General features: G+C 36.2%; 1 protein-coding gene and 1 long non-coding RNA gene across 4 annotated transcripts in view; one reads left to right on the top strand and one right to left on the bottom strand.

Moving 5' to 3' along the window:
- Nucleotides 1-748: 748 nt before the first annotated feature.
- Nucleotides 749-20,016, bottom strand: part of Hr38 (Hormone receptor-like in 38) — a 114,608-nt gene continuing 95,340 nt past the window's right edge. For 2 of the 3 annotated variants that reach the window (XM_087406443.1, XM_011064944.2), the window contains exons 2-8: nucleotides 15,367-15,617; nucleotides 12,328-12,563; nucleotides 11,640-12,149; nucleotides 10,855-11,185; nucleotides 10,016-10,324; nucleotides 9,182-9,416; nucleotides 749-8,485 (exon numbers count right to left, since the gene is read on the bottom strand). In XM_087406443.1, coding sequence (XP_087262569.1) covers nucleotides 8,229-8,485; nucleotides 9,182-9,416; nucleotides 10,016-10,324; nucleotides 10,855-11,185; nucleotides 11,640-12,149; nucleotides 12,328-12,563; nucleotides 15,367-15,387 — 1,899 coding nt within the window. In that variant the 5' untranslated portion in view covers nucleotides 15,388-15,617 and the 3' untranslated portion in view covers nucleotides 749-8,228. The remainder of the gene's footprint in view (nucleotides 8,486-9,181; nucleotides 9,417-10,015; nucleotides 10,325-10,854; nucleotides 11,186-11,639; nucleotides 12,150-12,327; nucleotides 12,564-15,366; nucleotides 15,618-20,016) is intronic. The other variant, XM_011064945.2, reaches the window with a different exon arrangement.
- LOC147909821 (uncharacterized) lies at nucleotides 9,409-9,895 on the top strand. The gene is made up of 2 exons (XR_015545161.1): nucleotides 9,409-9,496; nucleotides 9,621-9,895. It is a non-coding gene; the product is annotated as an uncharacterized LOC147909821 (long non-coding RNA).

Here is a 20,016-nt window from a genome sequence, read left to right as displayed (position 1 = left end):
ATTTTTTAATGCTCATGTGAAATAAATAACATTCTTTCATTAAAAACGCTACGAATTAATTCCAACACCTAATAAATCGCTCATTTATTTAAAAAGTATTATAATCACATATCAAAATAAAAAAATTTTAGTAATATTTTCATAATTTTCATTTATTTAATCAACATTTATTATCATGATTATTATTTCATTAAATTTAAATGATTGTTATTAAATTTTCTTATTCTCTTATCTTTGTATATATAGAAAACGTATTTAAAAAAAATAAAATTATTAATATTATATCTTAGAATGATTTTTTTCTAAGAACATTATAATTTCATACAAATCCGCGAATTTTAAAATTGCATGCTAATTTATAATATGGCATATCCATCCAAATTTCGAACAATTCTCTCTTGATTAGTCGACGATCAGAAATATTTTTTGTGATCATTCACGTTCATTCGTTATCAATAAAAACGTTCATAAATAAAACATTACGTAAAACAATATCGACATCTGCACCTCAATGTTGCTCTTTCGCATATTTGAATTGTACTAGAGAACCGGTGTAACGTGTTAGAGCTGTATAGCCAGGTGTACACAATTTCGAAGAAGCAAGGATGGGTTATTGTGAAAAGCTATCTTTGAATAAAAAACTCTTGGACGCATCACGGGATTGCTATAAATAGACTTAGCAAAAAAAAAGACTGAAGAAAAGAAGGAAAGGGATGCGAAAAAAGGAAAGAAAAAACTAGTCGGTCCATCGTTTTAGTAGATTTAATGAAACGATATACAGAATACATTTGCTTTCGTAATGCATCGCAACGCATTCTCGCGTGCCTTACCATCTATATCACATGTCAATTTTTTTTATTTATAAAATATAATCATCAATAATTTCTTTGTTCTCGCGTCTTGCCTTTGAACTACCTCTTCGTCGTATATATCGAAAGTATATATATATATTTATATGTATTTATATATATATATGTATACATATATATATTTATTTATATATATAATATATTTATTTATATCTGTATTTATATATATATATCTATTTATATATATATTTATATTTTTATTTATATATATATATATATTCCAAGCGAGAGGGAATTGTGTTGTGGCTCGGTACAGAATTAACAACGAATCAGGCCGGAAAAAAGGTTCCATAAATGTGCGCGCGCGCGTGGGTATGTGTTAATATTTGAGAACGATGTTACACAGTGATATATTCATGTGATATTACTATGCTATGCATCACCCCTACGATCGACGGTCGTACGGATGAAAGCATCAGGTCAAAGTACTCTCCTCTCCGCGATTTCTTTATTGTCAACCGTTGTAGTTACACCTGCTTCACACTTTCTTTTCTTTTCTCTCTCTTTCTCTCTTGCTTTCAGTGTCTCTCTTATGCATAGATCGCGTAACACACCGAGAGATCACACATTCTCGCGATATGCAATTAATTTCGACTTGTCAAGTCGTACGGCCGTCGATACGTCGACGTTTCCGTCATTTTCTTTGATCATCCTCCGTTTCTCTTCGTTTCACGATTAATATATTCGATCGTATGCGTTACGTAAGATTTAGCATATAAAAAAGAAAAAAGGTAGAAGAAATATCGAGATAGATCAAAAGATCGAGTACTTTTAGTATGAATCTTGTCTTGCGACACTTACGTGGACATTTGTTGGCTGCTATTCGCATTGTTTCTCTGTCTGTGTAGACACGTATTCGTTTAATGTTAAATTTACTAGATTTATTTTCGGTGCAATGCTTATGTCTCACGATGCATATGTACTGTACATGTTAAGCGAGTACATTTGTCGTACATTTATAAACGCGATTTTTTTGGCTGAGCGTGCGGACGTTCGTACGACAGAGTGAAACAGTGAAATTTATGTAATCTCATAATTAAAGAGATTGATTAACATCTCGAGATAGATTTGTTTTGTTTATCATAATTCTTATTTATTAAAATTTTTCTTTATCAAAATTTTATCGAATCGCTGAATTTAGTAGACAAATTATGATTGTATCTGTAAGTTATTTATAAGAAATTATGAGTAAATTAGTTACGTCTTAATTGAATTCGATTAAAGACCTGTAATTTTTATTTTAATAACAAAATGTGCTTCCCTTGACAATGATTATGAAAATTACCTGAGGAAAATGAATTCTGAATGATAGAGAAAGTTTAATAACTTGTATAAGAAGAAAGCTTGATAACTGTGAAGGAAGAGTGCTAGAGAGACAGATTAATTTCAAATTCATTCGGAAAGTATAGGAGAAGTTAGAAAGTAATTAGTAATACGTTATGTGTTTTATAACATCTTGATTACCTTTCCATCGTTTTGAACTGTCGGAAAATCGACAACTTCCGTATAGTTTTCACGGCGGAACACACTGTACGCAAACGTCCGCCGCTTCACGAATCAATGATAAATAATTCCCTCGAATAAACTCAGTCAATTACAATGTCAATCGAGAAAATAATTTATTAACAAAATTTCGAAGAAAAATTAAATAATCTGTTGATCGAACATTTATTGCATACATCGATGAAACGGGGAAAAAGGGATAGATTTACACCTAACGGAATTGACTGTTATTTCGTTACACTAATGACAGATAATCGATTTAAATAACAATATTGGGACGATCTCGTTCATTTTGTGAGAATATTTTACTATTCACGCCCGGACGATCCGATATGCCCTCCTGCTCCTCTTTCTTTTCGCCTATTTTCTTTATGACATTTTCTCGTAAAAAATAATTCGCCGCAGTGCTGGGTCCAGGGACGATTTTCCGCAATCAGGAGCGGAAGACATCAGCCTCGCGCGGACTCTTTTCTCTTCGCGCGGACTCTCGTTAAGAAAAGATATATAGGAACAAAAATACGTCGCCACGAAACCCCATCTTCCGTGTAACGGAGGCCGTAACTCGTCGGGGTTTCCTTCGTTCTAGTCGAGCCCTTTGCGAAATTCCGATCTCGATCTTTTTGCGGCCGATAATTCCTCTCCCGAAATCTCCTCTAGACTCAACACTTTGTTTGCACGAGCGAGAAAGTCGATTTCTACCGTTCGAGGATTTCTACATGTTCCGTCTAAAGATGAAGTATGATATGAAGAGAAGATAAGTCGAGAATATCAGGCAAGAAGCGCTCGTCCTCGAGAGTTTTAATTGCACCACGTTTCTTACAAATATGAAAAATGATTTCCATACTGATACAGATCGATGCCAATGCGTTACCTGATTTTATCTTCATTAATACAAAATTATTTTTTCTTTTTTTTTTCTAGTTATTTTTTCTAGTTATTTCTTGGGATTTCCATTCAATTCGTCCAACTCTCTCATTATTAAGTATAATACTTATCTTCACAACGGACGGAAGAAAACATTTATATTTATTGGGACATTATTTTGTAAATATTTCAAAGCTCAACATTTAATATTGTTTTTGTATGCCTAGAAATATTTGTCACGATCTCTCGACGCTAAAGAGGGTTCTCAAAAAGTGATTACTTTTAGAAATTCTAAAAAGGCAAGATTTTGTATCTCTAAAACTCTTCAATCGATACCTCATAAATATCTTATTTTCTTTACAAATATCCTCTGACAGAACATTGGCATCAGTCTGGTATCGTAAAGAACTTCCTTATCTTATTGCTATCGATTTCGTGGCGCGAATTAGTTTTCTCCAGCGAAAACAAGCCCTTCGAAAATTTATGCTCTTCAAACAGAAGCAGAATCGACACTCTCGCATGCGTTATCTTAATTTCGATCGCAAGGGTCGCACAAATCTTGATACCCTCGGATCCTGTTTACCTTGCATTCTTACCGGGCATTTTGTCTTTTGAACACTTGCGCGCGTATCCATCCGCAAACGTGGACGTGTAAATGAATTGTATTATAATGAATCATTTGGTACACGGAGAAATGTTTTTTTACAAACATGGCAATTTTTTGAAGGGAAGAACTTGATATGTTGTCTATTGCGCAGTTTTTTGCGTCAATACCGAATTTTGCGCCCACTGGAAACGGAATTTGTTTCTTTGTAAAAAGAGTAATTATAGAGCATAAAGATTGATTATTTCAAACGTCATCGCTAGTGATTAACAAACGCATGACATATATATATATATATATATATATATATATATATATATATGTATGTATATATATATATATGCGATATAAGATTATTATGCCTATATCGGCCAGTATAGCAACGGTGTCCATTGAGTTCGCCATGTATATGATAAATATATAATTATTATATCGTAATTTATATAAGATTTGAATATCATTCTCTAATACATTATCGCAAATATGTTACTGTAAACAGTTGAATATTTAACATTTTCATTAAAAAAAATTTTCCATTTCTCATCACAAATATGTTAAATGATCATCATGGCGAGCCTTGAATTTTTACAGGAAACCGTTCCTTTATAATATTTATTCACAAGTAGCACAGTACAATTATTATTAATTAATCCTTTACGGCCAAAATTATTTTATGGATTTGCAATCGACAATTAAATATCATAGTTAATATCATCTCATTGTGATTGCTGTGATCGCGTTTCTGGAGAGCAGATGGTATATTAAAAAAAAAAATAATAATTTTCTTTTTGATTTTCAGATTAATTTTTGATCTAATTATCTTGACACAATTATCTCTCATTATTTTCGATCTAATTATCTTGACACAAAATTATCCGTGTCTACTCTCTAAATTCTTTCGAGTGGAATTTATAAAGAGTTAAAATTGAGTTAATCTCGAGAAGAAAATAGCTCAATTTTCAATTTTTAGGAATGAAATTTCACTCTGCAGAGTGATATTCGCTCCAAGAGTTTTAGAGAGTGAATTTTTTAGGCCGCAAAGCATTAAATTTTAATTAGCAACAAGAATTGAGAAAACACTTCCGAAGTACTAGCAAAAGCTTTCGAAATTGAACGATTGAATAAAGATAAAATGTCCGTTTCCAGCGACGGAAATTGAACGCGAGTGTATTTGATTACTTCTTATTATTACTTCTTCCGTGCACTGCATCGTATACGAGATCGCGAATCGAGAACATCACGCGAACGATATCGCTAAACAGAATACAAAAGACATTAATACGAGGAACCACAATCGTAGATAGCTAGTAAAAGACGAATTCGATTCAGGTATTGATTCCGCCATGTCTGCGAAGCGTCGAACATTTGCGGATACACACGACTTTATATTAACATATACACATGTAATTATTATATCTATTGTGCACGTACAGGTAATTAATGTGATCTTTGTTTATGTATGTGTGTGTGTATATGTGTATGTGTGTATGTCTGTAAGGACAATGTTCTGTCGTGTTAAGAAGCTTGGATCGCGTTGCGACGGTGGTTATTGTAAGATTACACAGGCAATGGTAACTACGCCTGAACAAAAATAGATCTCAGGATTATCTAAAATAATCTAAAAAGATAATTAACTAAAGCAACCATAACGGTTGATGCTAAAGCTTACTATCGTAAACATTATCTCTCTCACTATAAATAATATAAAAAAGACTAAAATTATTAAAAAAAAATCTTAAAAACTACAAAAGATATAAAAAATACAAAAAAATGTAACTTTAATAATAACAATAAAATAAAATTTTTAAGAATAATATATAACGTTTTCATTAAGACAAAAGGCGAAGTCGAATGAAGAGAGAAGTAAACTTTTCATATTTAAATATATTTAAATATATTGAACATTGTGTGTGTGTGTGTAGGTGAAAAATAATCGTGAAATCTCTTTTCACTTCAATGCGAAGTTATTCCCTATATGCAATCTTACTTTATCTTACGTACTTAAACGTGGATAAAATATTAAGATATACATCAAAAAACAGAGATGCATGTCGACTGCGGTAATCCTGGCGGCGAGGACGCCTGTTTGAAAGCCTCGATCAGCATCCTCTGCCGTCTATCGCGTCGATTGTAGGATACTAGTGCGTTAAGGGGCATTTTAACGACGACGACAACGACGGCGAAGTTTACTGTAGCGAGACAATGGTAACACAAGGTGGTAGTAAAGGTAGCGCTGGTAACAGTGGTAGTAGTGGTAGTAACGCCATAGAATAGTAACGCTATCAATGAGTAGTAATAAGTATAACGGTATAGTAAAGTAGTAGTTGTAGTAGTTAAGTAGTAGTAGCGGCGCGTTATACGTATATAAATAGGACACTCTACGTTAGTTTGATTAAAAAAGTAAATGTCATAACGTAATAGGTAACTTTAAGCCGGGCCCGCCTCGCTGTCTCGTGCTGAATTAAAAATTTTTTCTCACTTTTCCAAACGAGGCGAGCCCGTGATTGTTCGCCTTAGCTCTCTAAAATCACATAAACGCAAGAATAGTGGTAAAGAGTCGACTGATATCGACCATGCGCTTCGGACGGCGCTCGAACAGCATTGACAATGCCGAGCTCGTTTACGAGTGCGTTACGAGAGGAAAAAAGAACTCTACGAATCGCGGTAATCACTGCATGGAATCTGCGAAAATCTCATGGTGAAAATATATAAACTGCGTTGCGAGGCTGCGGACTTGAAATTCTCACTTATACGCGCTACTCCGTTCTCGATATCAAAATATACAATTAAAATAAAAAAAAATGTGCTAACTCATTCTACTTGAACTACGATTTCTGATCAATTATTTTTAACGAGACTATTTTAAATTATTTTTTAAGTGTATCTACTTGTAAAATACTTGGTAAAAATGCCTGGTAAATATTTACGGTTTGAGATAACTGATATCTGAAGCACTTGCTCAATTGTTATTAAAAATGATGCGCATATCTAAAACGTGTAAACAGTTATGTATAAAAATACTATGTATCGAAATGTATCTAGTCGAATGATTATTAACTTTTCTACGATTTACCATAAACTCATAAAATAATAGCGCCACTCCTAAACTCATTTTCCATTAGCACAGACCCCGATATACCCGAGGGACGCATATTGCAACCCTGCAGCTTTTTAAATGCACGTGAACTCACAGCTTTCGCTTGTATTTCAATTTCCACCATCGAGTTTTTCATTCGATATTCTTCATTGCGCTCAATCATATTTGTCTCGAGACTTCAAAGCGCACGTCATCAGGGACAGATAAGTATGTCCACGATATAAAATAACGAAGAACAAATAAAAGAATACATTTAACTTGATGTAACATAGAATTGCATCGATTCTTGCCATGCGTACGAACAAGCAATCGATCTGCACTCGGCATCGTCCAGCTATCGAGAGCGCGACCGACAGTCACGTCCTATATTTACTATTAAGACGGACGGGCGTTATTCGCCCTTCCCGTCGTTGCTCTGATATGTTGCGAATCGCCGATGCGTTCCCCCGCGACGGGCAAGGTATTGCCAAAGATACTACGTGTGTCCAAGAAGTGGCGGGTCGCGTGCGTTGGCCGTGGGAGCGACGAGGCGAGCCGAGCGCGAGAGCACGGAGAGCCTCGTACAAACTAGGTAGAAAAGTGAGAAAAATTCGCGCGAAGAGCCTTCCTGCGAGAAAGAGAGAAAGAGGTATCTCTCCCTGTCCATCCAAGTTCGCACGAAATCTACTACAGCTAGAAGGGAGAATAGCGAAATCGCCGCGGCCCGCCTCGTGCCCGCTTTCTTTATCCGCTCGTGTTTCTGTCATCTCGCGCCGATCCGCTCTCCAGCAGCAGCAGCAGCACAACAACAGCGACTATAGTAGTGCACTTATACTACTAATAGTATAACGGCGATGTGTGACACCCGCCACCCGACACGTCGTGCATGCAGAGACCTACAAGACACTCTGTACACTTACGTTCGCACGTGATGCATACATCCGTTTACACGCTCACACATATACATTATTCATTCGTTCATACATACGTACAATAAACTTTCCCTTAAATTTAGTGTCTGCGTTCGCGCGGACAGCTTCCGTCCGCGCTCGCTCGTACGACCAGTAATGGCTCTCCTCGCTCTTTCCGCTCGACGAGCTCTTCCAGGATTATCCTTTGCAGAGCGCGAGAGGACGTCATCAAGAACGTCGTCGAGAATCGAACGTACCCGCGGGATCGCGCGAGGTTACACGCAAGAAGAGAATAAAGCTACGTGTAATACAAACTAAGAAGGATGCAATCAGAACGAAGATAACGCAACCGCATGGGTCTGAGAAAATAATTGCTCTATGTGCTGGCGAGGCTGCTCGGTTTAGAAGGGCAAGCTACCGACAAACATCGTCTCGATCAGGGGTGGCGCCGGCACCAGGTCCTCCAGCTTGAGGTAGAAGATCCGCTGGAGGCCTTGGACCGAGAGACTCCTCAGCTCCGGTATCTTTCCCAGTAGGTACGACAGGTACTGCGACTTCCTCTGCGCCTCGGCATTATAGGTCACGTGGTCGCGCAAGGACGAGACAATTTTCATCTGCAACTGTTCCATGCGCTGCGGTTCCTTCAATCCGTACCTTTCTGAAAGCACGCGAGTCAGCTTGAATGAGAGACCGCTGTTTTCTCAAAATAGTACAAGATGAACGGAATTTATGAATTGCCATCAAAATCTATTAAACAATAACATTCTGTAAATAATACCGGAAATTTTAATATTAATCATCAGCTATAGATTAAATTTCACATTCTTTTTGAAAATCAAATCCCGAGAATTTAGATAATAAAAATCCTATATCTTAAAAAGTTCATGATGAACGATGTATTACAGTTGATTTAATTACTACTCTACTAACATTCAAGATTAAGAAACATTGATAAATCAATTAAACTCCAATAATATCAGTCACTCGACCTTCGACACGTAGCTATCTAAACACGGAAATTCTGATTGGACGCGCTTGTAAACCGCACACCTGCATGTCTAGTTGCTAACGGATCGCGTGCGGAACGAGGAACATCGTCGTTCCTTTCGTCGGAGCATCAATAATTAATTGATCCGACGGATTAATTATTTAGGCCGGCCGATATAACCAGAATACGGGTAGAGCGAGCCGGATAAAGGAAGACTGAAGGTGCCGTTAAAGAAATAATCAGCAGAACCGCAGTGTGACAACTATAGAGCTCGATCGTAAAATAATTAATACTTATGATAACAGAAGCGCAACTATGGCAATTCAATCGACCATGAAATCAAGGGAATTATAATCTAGTACTAACCAGTAACCAGGGTGAGAGCGCACAGACAGGCGAAGGCGCTGATATCGACCTCCAGGAAGTGGAGGGCTTTGCAAAAGTCAAGAATGCTATGCAGCCAATCGCCGAAACTACGCTGACACTGCTCCAACGCGAGGACAACGCCGTTGCAGAAGACCAGCTTCGTGTCGTCCGGGTGCGTGCGGTACGCCAGCCTGAGCACAAACAGTTCTAGACTGGCCGATTGGAAGAGCAATTCCTGAAAGCAGATTACGTTGTGAAGTTATTAATACACGAATGCATTGTCCATAATACGTAAACTATCGAGATAACCGAAAGGTTTGTTCTAAAGATATTTTATTATTCACGATATTAAACATCTTTTATTTACAAAAGAATAACATAATTTTATTTAGATGTGATGACAAATCTTAAATAACAATAAAATCTCTTCTGATTGTAGCATAGATATATTAACAAATTACTGTCTATCGTTCTACCGAGCAGTGTCTGCTAGTCAGCCAAGCAACCGCGTCAAAAGCTCGTCAAGACTGACCTTTTAGAAAATGTATAAGCTATCGATCTCTGTAACCGTTAGTTCCCAATGGATATCGTCTGAGAATCGATATCTGACCAGTGATATAATAAAAGCGTATATCTTTTAATTTTTCGAGATGAAAAAAAATTAGAAGAGACGAGAAAAAAATAACAATAAATTCTCACAAATTCAAACTTCAAGACTTTTATGTAAAAAAATTATATATTCTTGGAGATATTATTCCTCGTATTTATAAGTTGTTATTGGGGCTAATATATTATCTTATTGATCGTTTCTATGCGTGATAAATGATCACTCACCTGATCTTCCCGCACTAGATCCGTGAATCCGGGGATTTTGTCGGCGAAATTTCGGATAACATCGATCGAGGTTGTCAATAAATTGTAGAACTGTTGAATCTTCTCGGCCTCGGTTATTGGTGGATCACCCGGCCTAGGTTGTCGGTACTGTGAGTAATCCAAACTTGCCTTGTCCGGCGTTGTGTCAAGATGGGCGCGAACCAGAGCGGTAATCAAAGAGACCGGTGGACTCGGTGGGGATTCTTGCGGTGACTTGGGCTTTGAGGGCAACCTGCCTCGACGGCCCTTCAGAGAATCTGTTCTAACGACCTGTCCAACAATTAAATAGTAAATTAAGTTACTAGTTTATTTTATTTCATATTTGTAATTATTTCGTTCGTATTATAATATTTTTCCACGCGTTTTTTAAGAATTTAATAATTATATAATTTCAATTATTTAATTTAATATATAAATTTTCATTTAATTTTAAATCTTAGAAGTAATTTTGACATATTTTATTAGTTAACTACCAAGAGTTTACTTTCATCACACTGAGATGTAGATATCTACTTCTTAATTCTCAATTATGAAAACTACATCTAAAATTTCAATTGTTTAAATTTTAATCTGTTTGAAATACAGAATGCAAACAAATCTCTACCTTACGACGATTGATAGAGGAAGGTTCCAAGTATTTTTACAATCTAGAACCTCACAGTCCAATCGTACAAATCGTTCATTTTCGCTTTGAGTCCAAATGACCCATTGCTGTAATCGAGAGTTATTATCATATAAACTAACAAATTTAAGAAAAAATTTTGAAATATATTACGCAATACAGCGAACAAGTTTTTTACCTCCTTGACCATGCCAACCATCAGGCACTTCTGGAATCGGCAGAACTGGCAACGATTTCGCCGGCGTTTGTCTACTGGGCAAGCCTTCTCGGCCAAGCACACATATTTGGAGCCCTTTTGCACGGTCCTCTTGAAGAAACCCTTGCAGCCCTCGCATGTGCGTACACCGTAGTGCTGACAGGCCGCGGTGTCACCGCATACAGCGCAGAGTTGGCTCGGGCTCGGAGGTGCACGTTCGCCACTGGTACCGCTTCCGGGCGATGGTGAACTGACAGTGGAACTCGCGGTACCGCCGCCGCCGCGCGGCTTCGGGGAATCCGTGCTCCCACTACTGTTAACACGACACAGGACGCGCATTGATCTATAACCCGTCACTAGTCAGAACGGGAGTTCTTCCAAAACTATCAGGTCTCATGTCCTCGAAATACGGATCGCTAATCGTAAACGCAGAAACCGAAGTCGCGTCTTTCATACCCCAACATTTACAATAAAATTGAAAAGATCTGTCACATACACGGATTTCGACAAATTGCTCAATTTATTTTATTATTCCAAAGTTAAATGTGAATTAAAATTTTTTAACTAGAAAGTTTTCTTTCCACTTTGTATACTTCATCAAATAAATTTAATTTAGCAAATGAAATTGTGAGTGAACGAAATAATGAACAAGAATATTAAAAAAATGTTTCTTTCTTTCATGTTAAAACGTTATTAATTTACACGTGAGGAGCACAATGAGACTTGAAGTTATTTATTAGATATATTTATTTCATAAAAGATCTTACCTTGCTGATTCTGATCTCTGTGTGGGCAATGACGCCCTTCGCGGCCGAGTAGTACCAATGACGCTGGAATCGACGCTGGTGACAACAGTGGGACAGAGATCGGTAGGAACTACGGGAGTGGCGACGGCGATAACTGATGGTGCCCCGTAAACTATAGGCATGGCGACAGTCACTCCGTAGGATGGGTCCTGCCGATGATTGGAGGGTACAACCGGTACAACCGTCGTTGCCGGGGTGGGCGCCGATTCCGTGGGGAAGTAACTTTGATGATGATGCGGGGCCTGCTGATGATGCTGCGGGTGATGATGAGGATGCTGCTGTTGTGGCTGCTGCTCGTGATAGGGCACCGCGGCCGAGAACTCAGTCGGATAATGAGTAGTGGTACAATATACCGGAGTGTCGTAGCATTCGTCCATCTTAAGACCGAGACTTTGGAGTTCCTGCCTGGTATATCGTTGCGTGTAGGTCTCCTGGAAGCTCGGTAACGGCGTAGGACTGTAAACAAGGATACTTAACATTCTATACAAACCCTGTATCAAGTTTCATTGTCTAAAAACTTCAATCATGTCCTTTAATAATTAATATCATTGATAATAATATAATTTCTTTGCTTATGTCATATGAAAAATCCTTATAAGAAATTTATATGATCATCAATGATAGGATATCAGAAGTTTAGTTTACATACCTAAGAGAATCAGCTTGAATATCTTCGGGGAGGGGTGGCGGTGGTGGTGGCGGTTGCGATGGCTGCTGATGATGTACACTTTGTTGAGACGGAACAGAGTTGTCGACCGGAGGCACGCCTTGCGGATTCCCGAGTTGCAGTTCCGGAAAGGGATCCAACTCCTCGGGTAAGCTTCCAGCATCCGCAGCGTCTGGATATGAGCTATTCAGGAACTCCCCGAAATTGCCAAAGGGACTCTGCAATGAAAAATTGTGACCATATTTATAAGTAATATTATAGATATAATAATATAAATACACATATCATTATTTCTTATATATATATAAAATAATTAATGCATATATATATATATATATATATATATATATATATATAATAACAAGCTAATTTTATCAAAATATTAAGAAAATCAGAAATAATTATTTATATTCCATAATAATTAATAGTATTGACTAAAATACAAAAGTAATTATATTTAAACAATCATTTTCATATCATAATAAAAGTTTAAATAATTCAATAAAATAATATTAATTATATCTAATGAAAATTTATATCGCAAATTTTAATAATGTGTAATAACAATATATAATAATATAAATTATATCAGCAATAATTATATCAACAATAATATATAATAATGTAAACTCTATCATAAATAAATAGAAAATCAGAAAAATGAATAAAGTAGAAAAAGACACAAATAAAAAAATACCTGCGTTGCATGAATGTGAGCCAATTTGAACACCATACCGACATGAACCTTGCGAATCTTTTGTTTTCTAATTACATACCGAATAAACAAGAATCGACTATTGACTTTAAACGCCGTTTTAAACGATGTTTTCTTTTGGCGGAGCCGTCACGGTCTCTGGAGAGCCGTGCGAGCGGCAAATCGAAGCACCCAACTGCAAGGCGGAAACATTGTTCGACCACAATTGCGAGCCGCAGCGTCGAGACATCGACGTACAATCGAGGTGCGCAGTAAGGATGTTCGAAAGAGGATTGGACAAGCGAAGCTCGTATCGCGTGTTGTCTATAAGGTAGCACTCAATAGAGGCTTAGAGCTTTTCTCTCTTTCTTTCTCTACTCCTCTCTCTTTTCCCTACCCGCTTCAATCATTGATAGTCGATAGTCGATGAGCGGTAAAACTATCAACTGGCGATTAAATATTCGCGCGACAATAGGATAATAATAAACGACCATTCGTATTGATACACTTCGTAAAGTCTTCTTTTCGAATCGAAAAGAAATTATGTATACTGAGATATTTTAATGAATTATTCAATTAGTCGTAACATATTCAAACTGCAAGCAACTTTAAAATTAATAATGGAGATTTATTATTTGAAATAATTTATGCAGTCATACAATAGTGCTTTCCTTTCCGTTTTCGAAATAGATTCGCCATATTTCGTAAAACTAATGTTCTCAATTATAATTATAACAAAAATATGAATAAATAAAATATAATCAAACAGTTGTGTTCACCATTGGAAAACATCCAAAATATAGTGGGAAGAAATCCATCATTAACAAATTGTAATCAGAGTTTAAAAAAAATATCTATTCTAAAATCCGAGAATGAAAATTATGAAAATATTGTAGCAGCAGGACATCCTACAGCAGGGAGTGAAGAATAGCATCATAAGGAGGAAGATGGTGGATGGTGGAAGAGGGTGGATATTCAATTTGCAAGTGCCGGTTCCGCTTCGAGCTGACATTTCGCTCATCGCTCCCCCGAGGACCGGCGATCGAAGTCTCGTCCTTCCAGACCGTGAATAAATGGCCTGCTAAACGGCATCCTAAAAGCACCTCTCCTACTATAGCCTCTATTTTCTCTTGCTAAACTGTCGAGACAACCTCTTCAATATTGCTCCGCTAATTCTGCGGCACATTCTCGTTTTAGTGGTTTACTGCAACATCATTTTATCCACCGCGAAAAAGGAGTCGAAACCGAGTGGAAGTACCGGAGAAAAATAAAAAAAAAGAGAAACAGATACGACAGCATTCATATAGAATGCAGATTGTACGTAATACGTGCGGACGGTCACAGGAATGCGGGAGAGTTTTGTTATCGGACTAAGCGGGATCATGTAATCCGAAAATCTGAGAAGTCGATAAGAATTGGATTTACCATTTAATTAATTGCCAGATTGCGACTCTATAATTTCAAATGGTCGCGTAAGGCTTATCGATGGGAAAAAAATGGATGGCAATATTTCAATGATAATATACCGTGATTGATAGGTAACTACTTTCCGTGTTTGCTGTGATAAGGAGGATCGAATGATATAAGAACAGGAAAGTGGTCTACCGTTAAGTTAGAATACTGCAAAGAAGGGAAAGAGACTCAAAAGTTTCGAAGGTATGAAATGTTAAAGTTTGATTTTTTAAGGCAATTTCCAGACAATTTCTAGACAATTTCTTGTTCCTTAGAAAATAATGAATTTCAATAAATAATTTCATTAAATATCATCATATCTATATATTTTTTATTATTTAATATGTCAAAGGTTATATAATTGTACAAATTCAACTAGAAAAGTACATGTTATAATAATATATATATAAAAATTAATCTTTTAACTGACTGGAGATTGCTCGGAGCATGTTATTTCTGGATTTACTTTCTTTGAAGAATATTACATATCCATATTTCTCATAAGACCTTCTTGGAATTATTTATGAGAGACGAGATGAGATATGAGCGTTTACACGGATGAATATTATTACGTAAAATTACAACTTATGTTGCATCATGTAGACATGCAAGCGAAGACTTAACCGATCCGTTCAGTCGACGGAGCTACAACCAACAAGATTCGCAGCACAAACGATATTTCAGAATGTCGATTGAATTTATAATCAAGTTTTACTTTACCCCTAATTTTATTTATCGCTAAAATAATCTTTTTACCTTAATTTTCCTTACTTTCTTCAATCGAAATTTAATGAATTTCCGATTGAATTCAATTCAAATTAAATTTGAGAGCTAAAGATAGAGTGCATCACACGAAGCAGAGAAATGGAACTCACCTGTGTCTGCAAAAGTAGCATGCTTGATGCCACTGTGAGGGCGGTCGTAGTCGTGGTGATGGACGATTGATTAGTGCAAGCGAGAACCGGAACGGTAGCGGTCGCTTGACGTTGCTGCTGTCGTGGGCGATGTAGTTGTTGCTGCTGCTGTTGTTGCTGCTGCTGTTGTTCTACCTCGCTACGAGTAACAGCCACCGCACGCTGGCTACCGTTGCTGTTGTCGCTGTCGCCGTTCGGCGAATGCAGTTGCCCTGCAACACCCAAATGGGTACGCTCGGTTATTATATTTTTATATTTAATATTATTTAAACTATTTTTTAAAACTTCTAGAGTGAATCTCACTCTGAAAATTGAAATTTCATTCGAAAGAATTTAAAGAGTAAATATTGGAACAAGAAAAATAAGAATAGACATAAAATTAGGAGATATTTTGAAAGGAAATTAAGAAGAAATTAGGAACGATATTATTAAAGGGTGTCATTTTATTTAGTATTAGCGTAAAATATGATTTTATTAAAAATCCAGCTTTACACTAATAACGATTATTAATGTTTATTATTTATTCAATTTCTTCGTCTAAATATATAGGTGAGAAATATATAGGCAAGATGTGAAATATATAATGCACGTTTCTCCAATAAGAGACTTCGAACACTGATTGATAAATAATGCGCAGACGGTATATCGTTAAATGTTAGCAAATATGGAGTAAAAACTAACGTTATTCATTATGCGCAAAGAAGCAAAAATGGATCATAACCTCCTTTCTAAGGAAAAACTTTCTGATATGTCAATTTTAAACGATATGCCGGGAGAACACAGTGGAACATTTTTTCTATCGCAAGAACGCACGGTTAATATTGATGTTTAGCATTCTATGTGGCATGTTGCACTTCCGATGCGCGGTACAAGAGCAGCGCGTTAAGTACAACTCGGTTACTCTCTGACGTTTAAATCTCCACATACTTTGATAATTTCAAATATTATGAAATATATATACATTTTTTAAATATATATATTTTCATTTTATAATAATTTTACAAAAGAAAAAAATTATCTTTGGCAAGATGGAACACAATTCGCAAAGTATTCAATTTTATATTAGGTGTTGGAATTAATTCGTAGCGTTTTTTAATGAAAGAATGTTATTTATTTCACATGAGCATTAAAAAATACATTAATGAAAGTACTTCCCATCACTTGTAAAACGCTACGAATTAATTCCAACACCTAAATTTTAGAACCTCTTCTTAAATGTTTATTTATATATTATGTATAGCATACCTGAAAGTAGGCAATGATTATATAGGTACTACAAATATATAATTTTTTAAACAGCATCAAAACACAAATCCACTTCAAATTTCGATATGCAAATCTTTGAAAAAAAAAATGAAATATTTGAGTATCATATTTCTCTCTACGTACAATATCTGTCATACTGAGAATGTCCAGCATCCATGGCGATCATATCTGCAGAGATTACTGCGACTTAGAAAATTATATTATTGCGTCGATTAATTTTTGTTACTTTCGTTAATTTTTTTAAATTTTAGTAATAATTATTTTACTAATCAAAGAAAGTCTAATGGCAATCGTTAACAAGAAATTTCCGAAATTACTTTCACTACATTCAGCACAATCAAGAGATTCGCGGTGGATCTTATTAATCGGTGAATCCTCGTCGTCGACTGAGCACTTGGACGTCTCCGGGACGTCCCTATATAGGGTGGTCTCAAACACCCAGGGGAGACATGAAATCATTGGCATTTAAAATACTACAACCCCGTTCTATACAAACAACCACGCACTCCACCTCCCTTCCCGATTATTATTACGCGATATTATCCCCTGACGACCAAGCATAGATAGTCTCGTATCAACGACCACGCTTTTGCGAACAGAACATCGATACTAAGTAGACTGCAGTTTTTTCTATAATTAATAGTAATTAAAAAATCGTTAGTAATGAAGAAATTAACAATTCTATGTATTTCTCTTAGAAATTCCGTAATTATATTTATATTTACACTTTTGAAGAATATGAAAACGTACAAGAGAACTAAATTCTTCAATTATAAAATGATATAATTCTTGGAGTTCAATTTTAATGTTGAAAATATATTTAGTAAGATAATAAAAATATTTAGTTAGAAAATAAAAATTTTTATCAGAATAATAAGTGATACATTGAATCGATTTAAGAAGATTCACAATGTTATTTAATCAGAGTGTTTTATGACGATTCTCGTATCTTAAGTCATTTATTTGATTGGAAGAAACAAGAATAGAGTCAACAAGAACGTGTCGATGATTTATCGAATCAACCAGGAAGGGTTTATGCGAGTAATCTGATACGACAGCCGGATGCAAGGCGTCCCAGCGCATCGAGATGCCACTCGTCGATAGTCATGGATATCGAAGTCGCGTTCGATTTAATTTCACAATCGCGCCACGCCAGAGACCACCTACCGCGATCGCGAAGCATCGATTATAAGCGATTTCACCATGACGCTGATCAATTCTGCAAGGGGTATGTTGTACGCATGGAAGAAGTGACGATTAGGTACAATGGACCGGCTGTTACGGCAAATTGAACGCGCGCGAGAGGAGGGACCGGGTTCATTGTTATCTCCGCAGAGCCATCGTAAAACAACCAGCGAAATTGATAAAGCCTTCCGCGTCCTATGAAGCATTAGCTGTAGACTTGATAATTATCGTTAATTATCGGAACTCGCGTGAGATGAAAATGTGTGATTATCGACGGAGAGATGTAGATTATTGAAAATAAATCATGGAAATTATAGGAATTATGCATGTAATGGTATACAAAGAATCACTCGTTTTAAATACATTTGCTAACACACAGTGTAGAAAATATAAACATGTGGTAAATATAGGTTTTTCATATAGTTACTTAATGCAAACGTATAATGTATAAAATTTTCTTATTGCTCAATTAACTCAACGGTTAGGTTAATTGAGCAATACTGTAATAATGCAATAATACAAATCAATTATATAAAACACATTTTTCTAGATAAATTATTACAATAATTATTTTCGTATCATTAAATTTTTAACTTAATGTAGAAAAACATATTGTATATAAGTACCTATATGTATTTATATTTAGTGAGTTAATTAATCCGTCGAAAGAGAGTCTATTATCTGTAAGAAAAATGAGAATATGATGTCATAAATTCTAGTTGTGTCTAATAAACCTTCTTAATGGAAAATGAAGTCTAATAAACTTTTTTAATGGAAAGTAAAGTAATTCGATCGATCATGTCCGACATCCGGATGTCAGGAATTCTGGATTACTAATTGCATCGTAAAACTCAACCTGATGCAATTAGCCAGACTAACTGCCAAGCTCGTGATAGCGCGTGCTTCGAAGAAATAAAAACACTTATATGTTTTTGCTGCTATAAAATACAATGTCGTTATCACCACGCAATAAATTAGCCGATACCAAGAGAACGTCAACCCGTAACGTAGTTGTAGTATGTTACAGTTACATTTTAATTGAACACCGTTGTATACCTTATCCGCGATTATTTTTACATGCGAAAATGGCACTTAACAATCCGCGCGAAGAGATATCATAAAATCCGTTATTTAAGATAGCATAAAGGCCGAATGAGTGCAATTGCTCGTAATCTTATCTACGAGGTATACGATGGAAATAAACAAGTACGCTTTAAAAAATGCACTAAATACGAGTGTAATGTAAATAATTATAATTACTTTAAAAAACTAAAAAATATTATATCGTATATTAATAGTGTTATTGCAGAGCGTTTTAAATTATTACATTAATAATGTCATAAAAGCATAAAAAAATATAAGATTAATTATTATTAGTTGTATTAATTTTTCAATGTTGCTAAAAGTAAATTAAATAGCTTTTATAAGCTCATTTAGTCGCGCAAATTATTCTACAAATATAAACAATAAGAACCCCATGGGAGGATCTTTTGCTTCAAATTTAAAATTCCAAATATTTTCTCCTCTCGATTCTCGCGCCGAAACGGAAGGCATAACGGATCGAAGTACCTTAAAGATACACAATGCATGTAAACGCGGAAGAACACGGTGACGGTGGCGACTACACGCGCGGCAGCGCCATAGGCAGGGGTGAACGCGCGGAGATAGAGAGGCAGAGTGCAGAGTAGGGTGGCGAACGGCCGAGAGAAAAGAGTAGGGCTTAGCAGAACAGCGTGTGCCAAGTGGATTACAGCGGTCTGGTGTACAGGGCCCTCCCACGAACCACGCCTCTCCACGTGCCACCACGTGCACGCTCGTTCGCGTTCGCTCGCCTCGCTCGCTCTCCTCGTTCCGCTGCTTCCGCATCCGCGGCTTCCTCTCGCCTCCATATCACATTCTCCCGTTCTCTCACGTTCCTTATCGATCCTCAATTCCTTCCTTTCGTATCTTCACATCTGTGTTTTTGCCTTCACAGGGAAAATGCGTGTGCGTAGACAGAAGCAACTTCCTCTTGCCTCATGTATTGTATAATTCGAATATATTATCATATAATGAATTTTGATATAAACTTTCATAAAATTGATAAATTTAATTATCTGCGAAAATAGAAATAAAATACGAAGAAGAAAAAAAAATGATTTTCTGATAATACTTAATGAT

The sequence above is a fragment of the Acromyrmex echinatior genome, chromosome 5 (genome assembly GCF_024713525.1).
Source record: "Acromyrmex echinatior isolate Ae372 chromosome 5, ASM2471352v2, whole genome shotgun sequence".
Classification (NCBI taxonomy): Eukaryota; Metazoa; Arthropoda; class Insecta; order Hymenoptera; family Formicidae; genus Acromyrmex; species Acromyrmex echinatior.
Note: the sequence above shows the minus strand (reverse complement) of the source record. Positions and strands in the feature narration are given on the sequence as shown.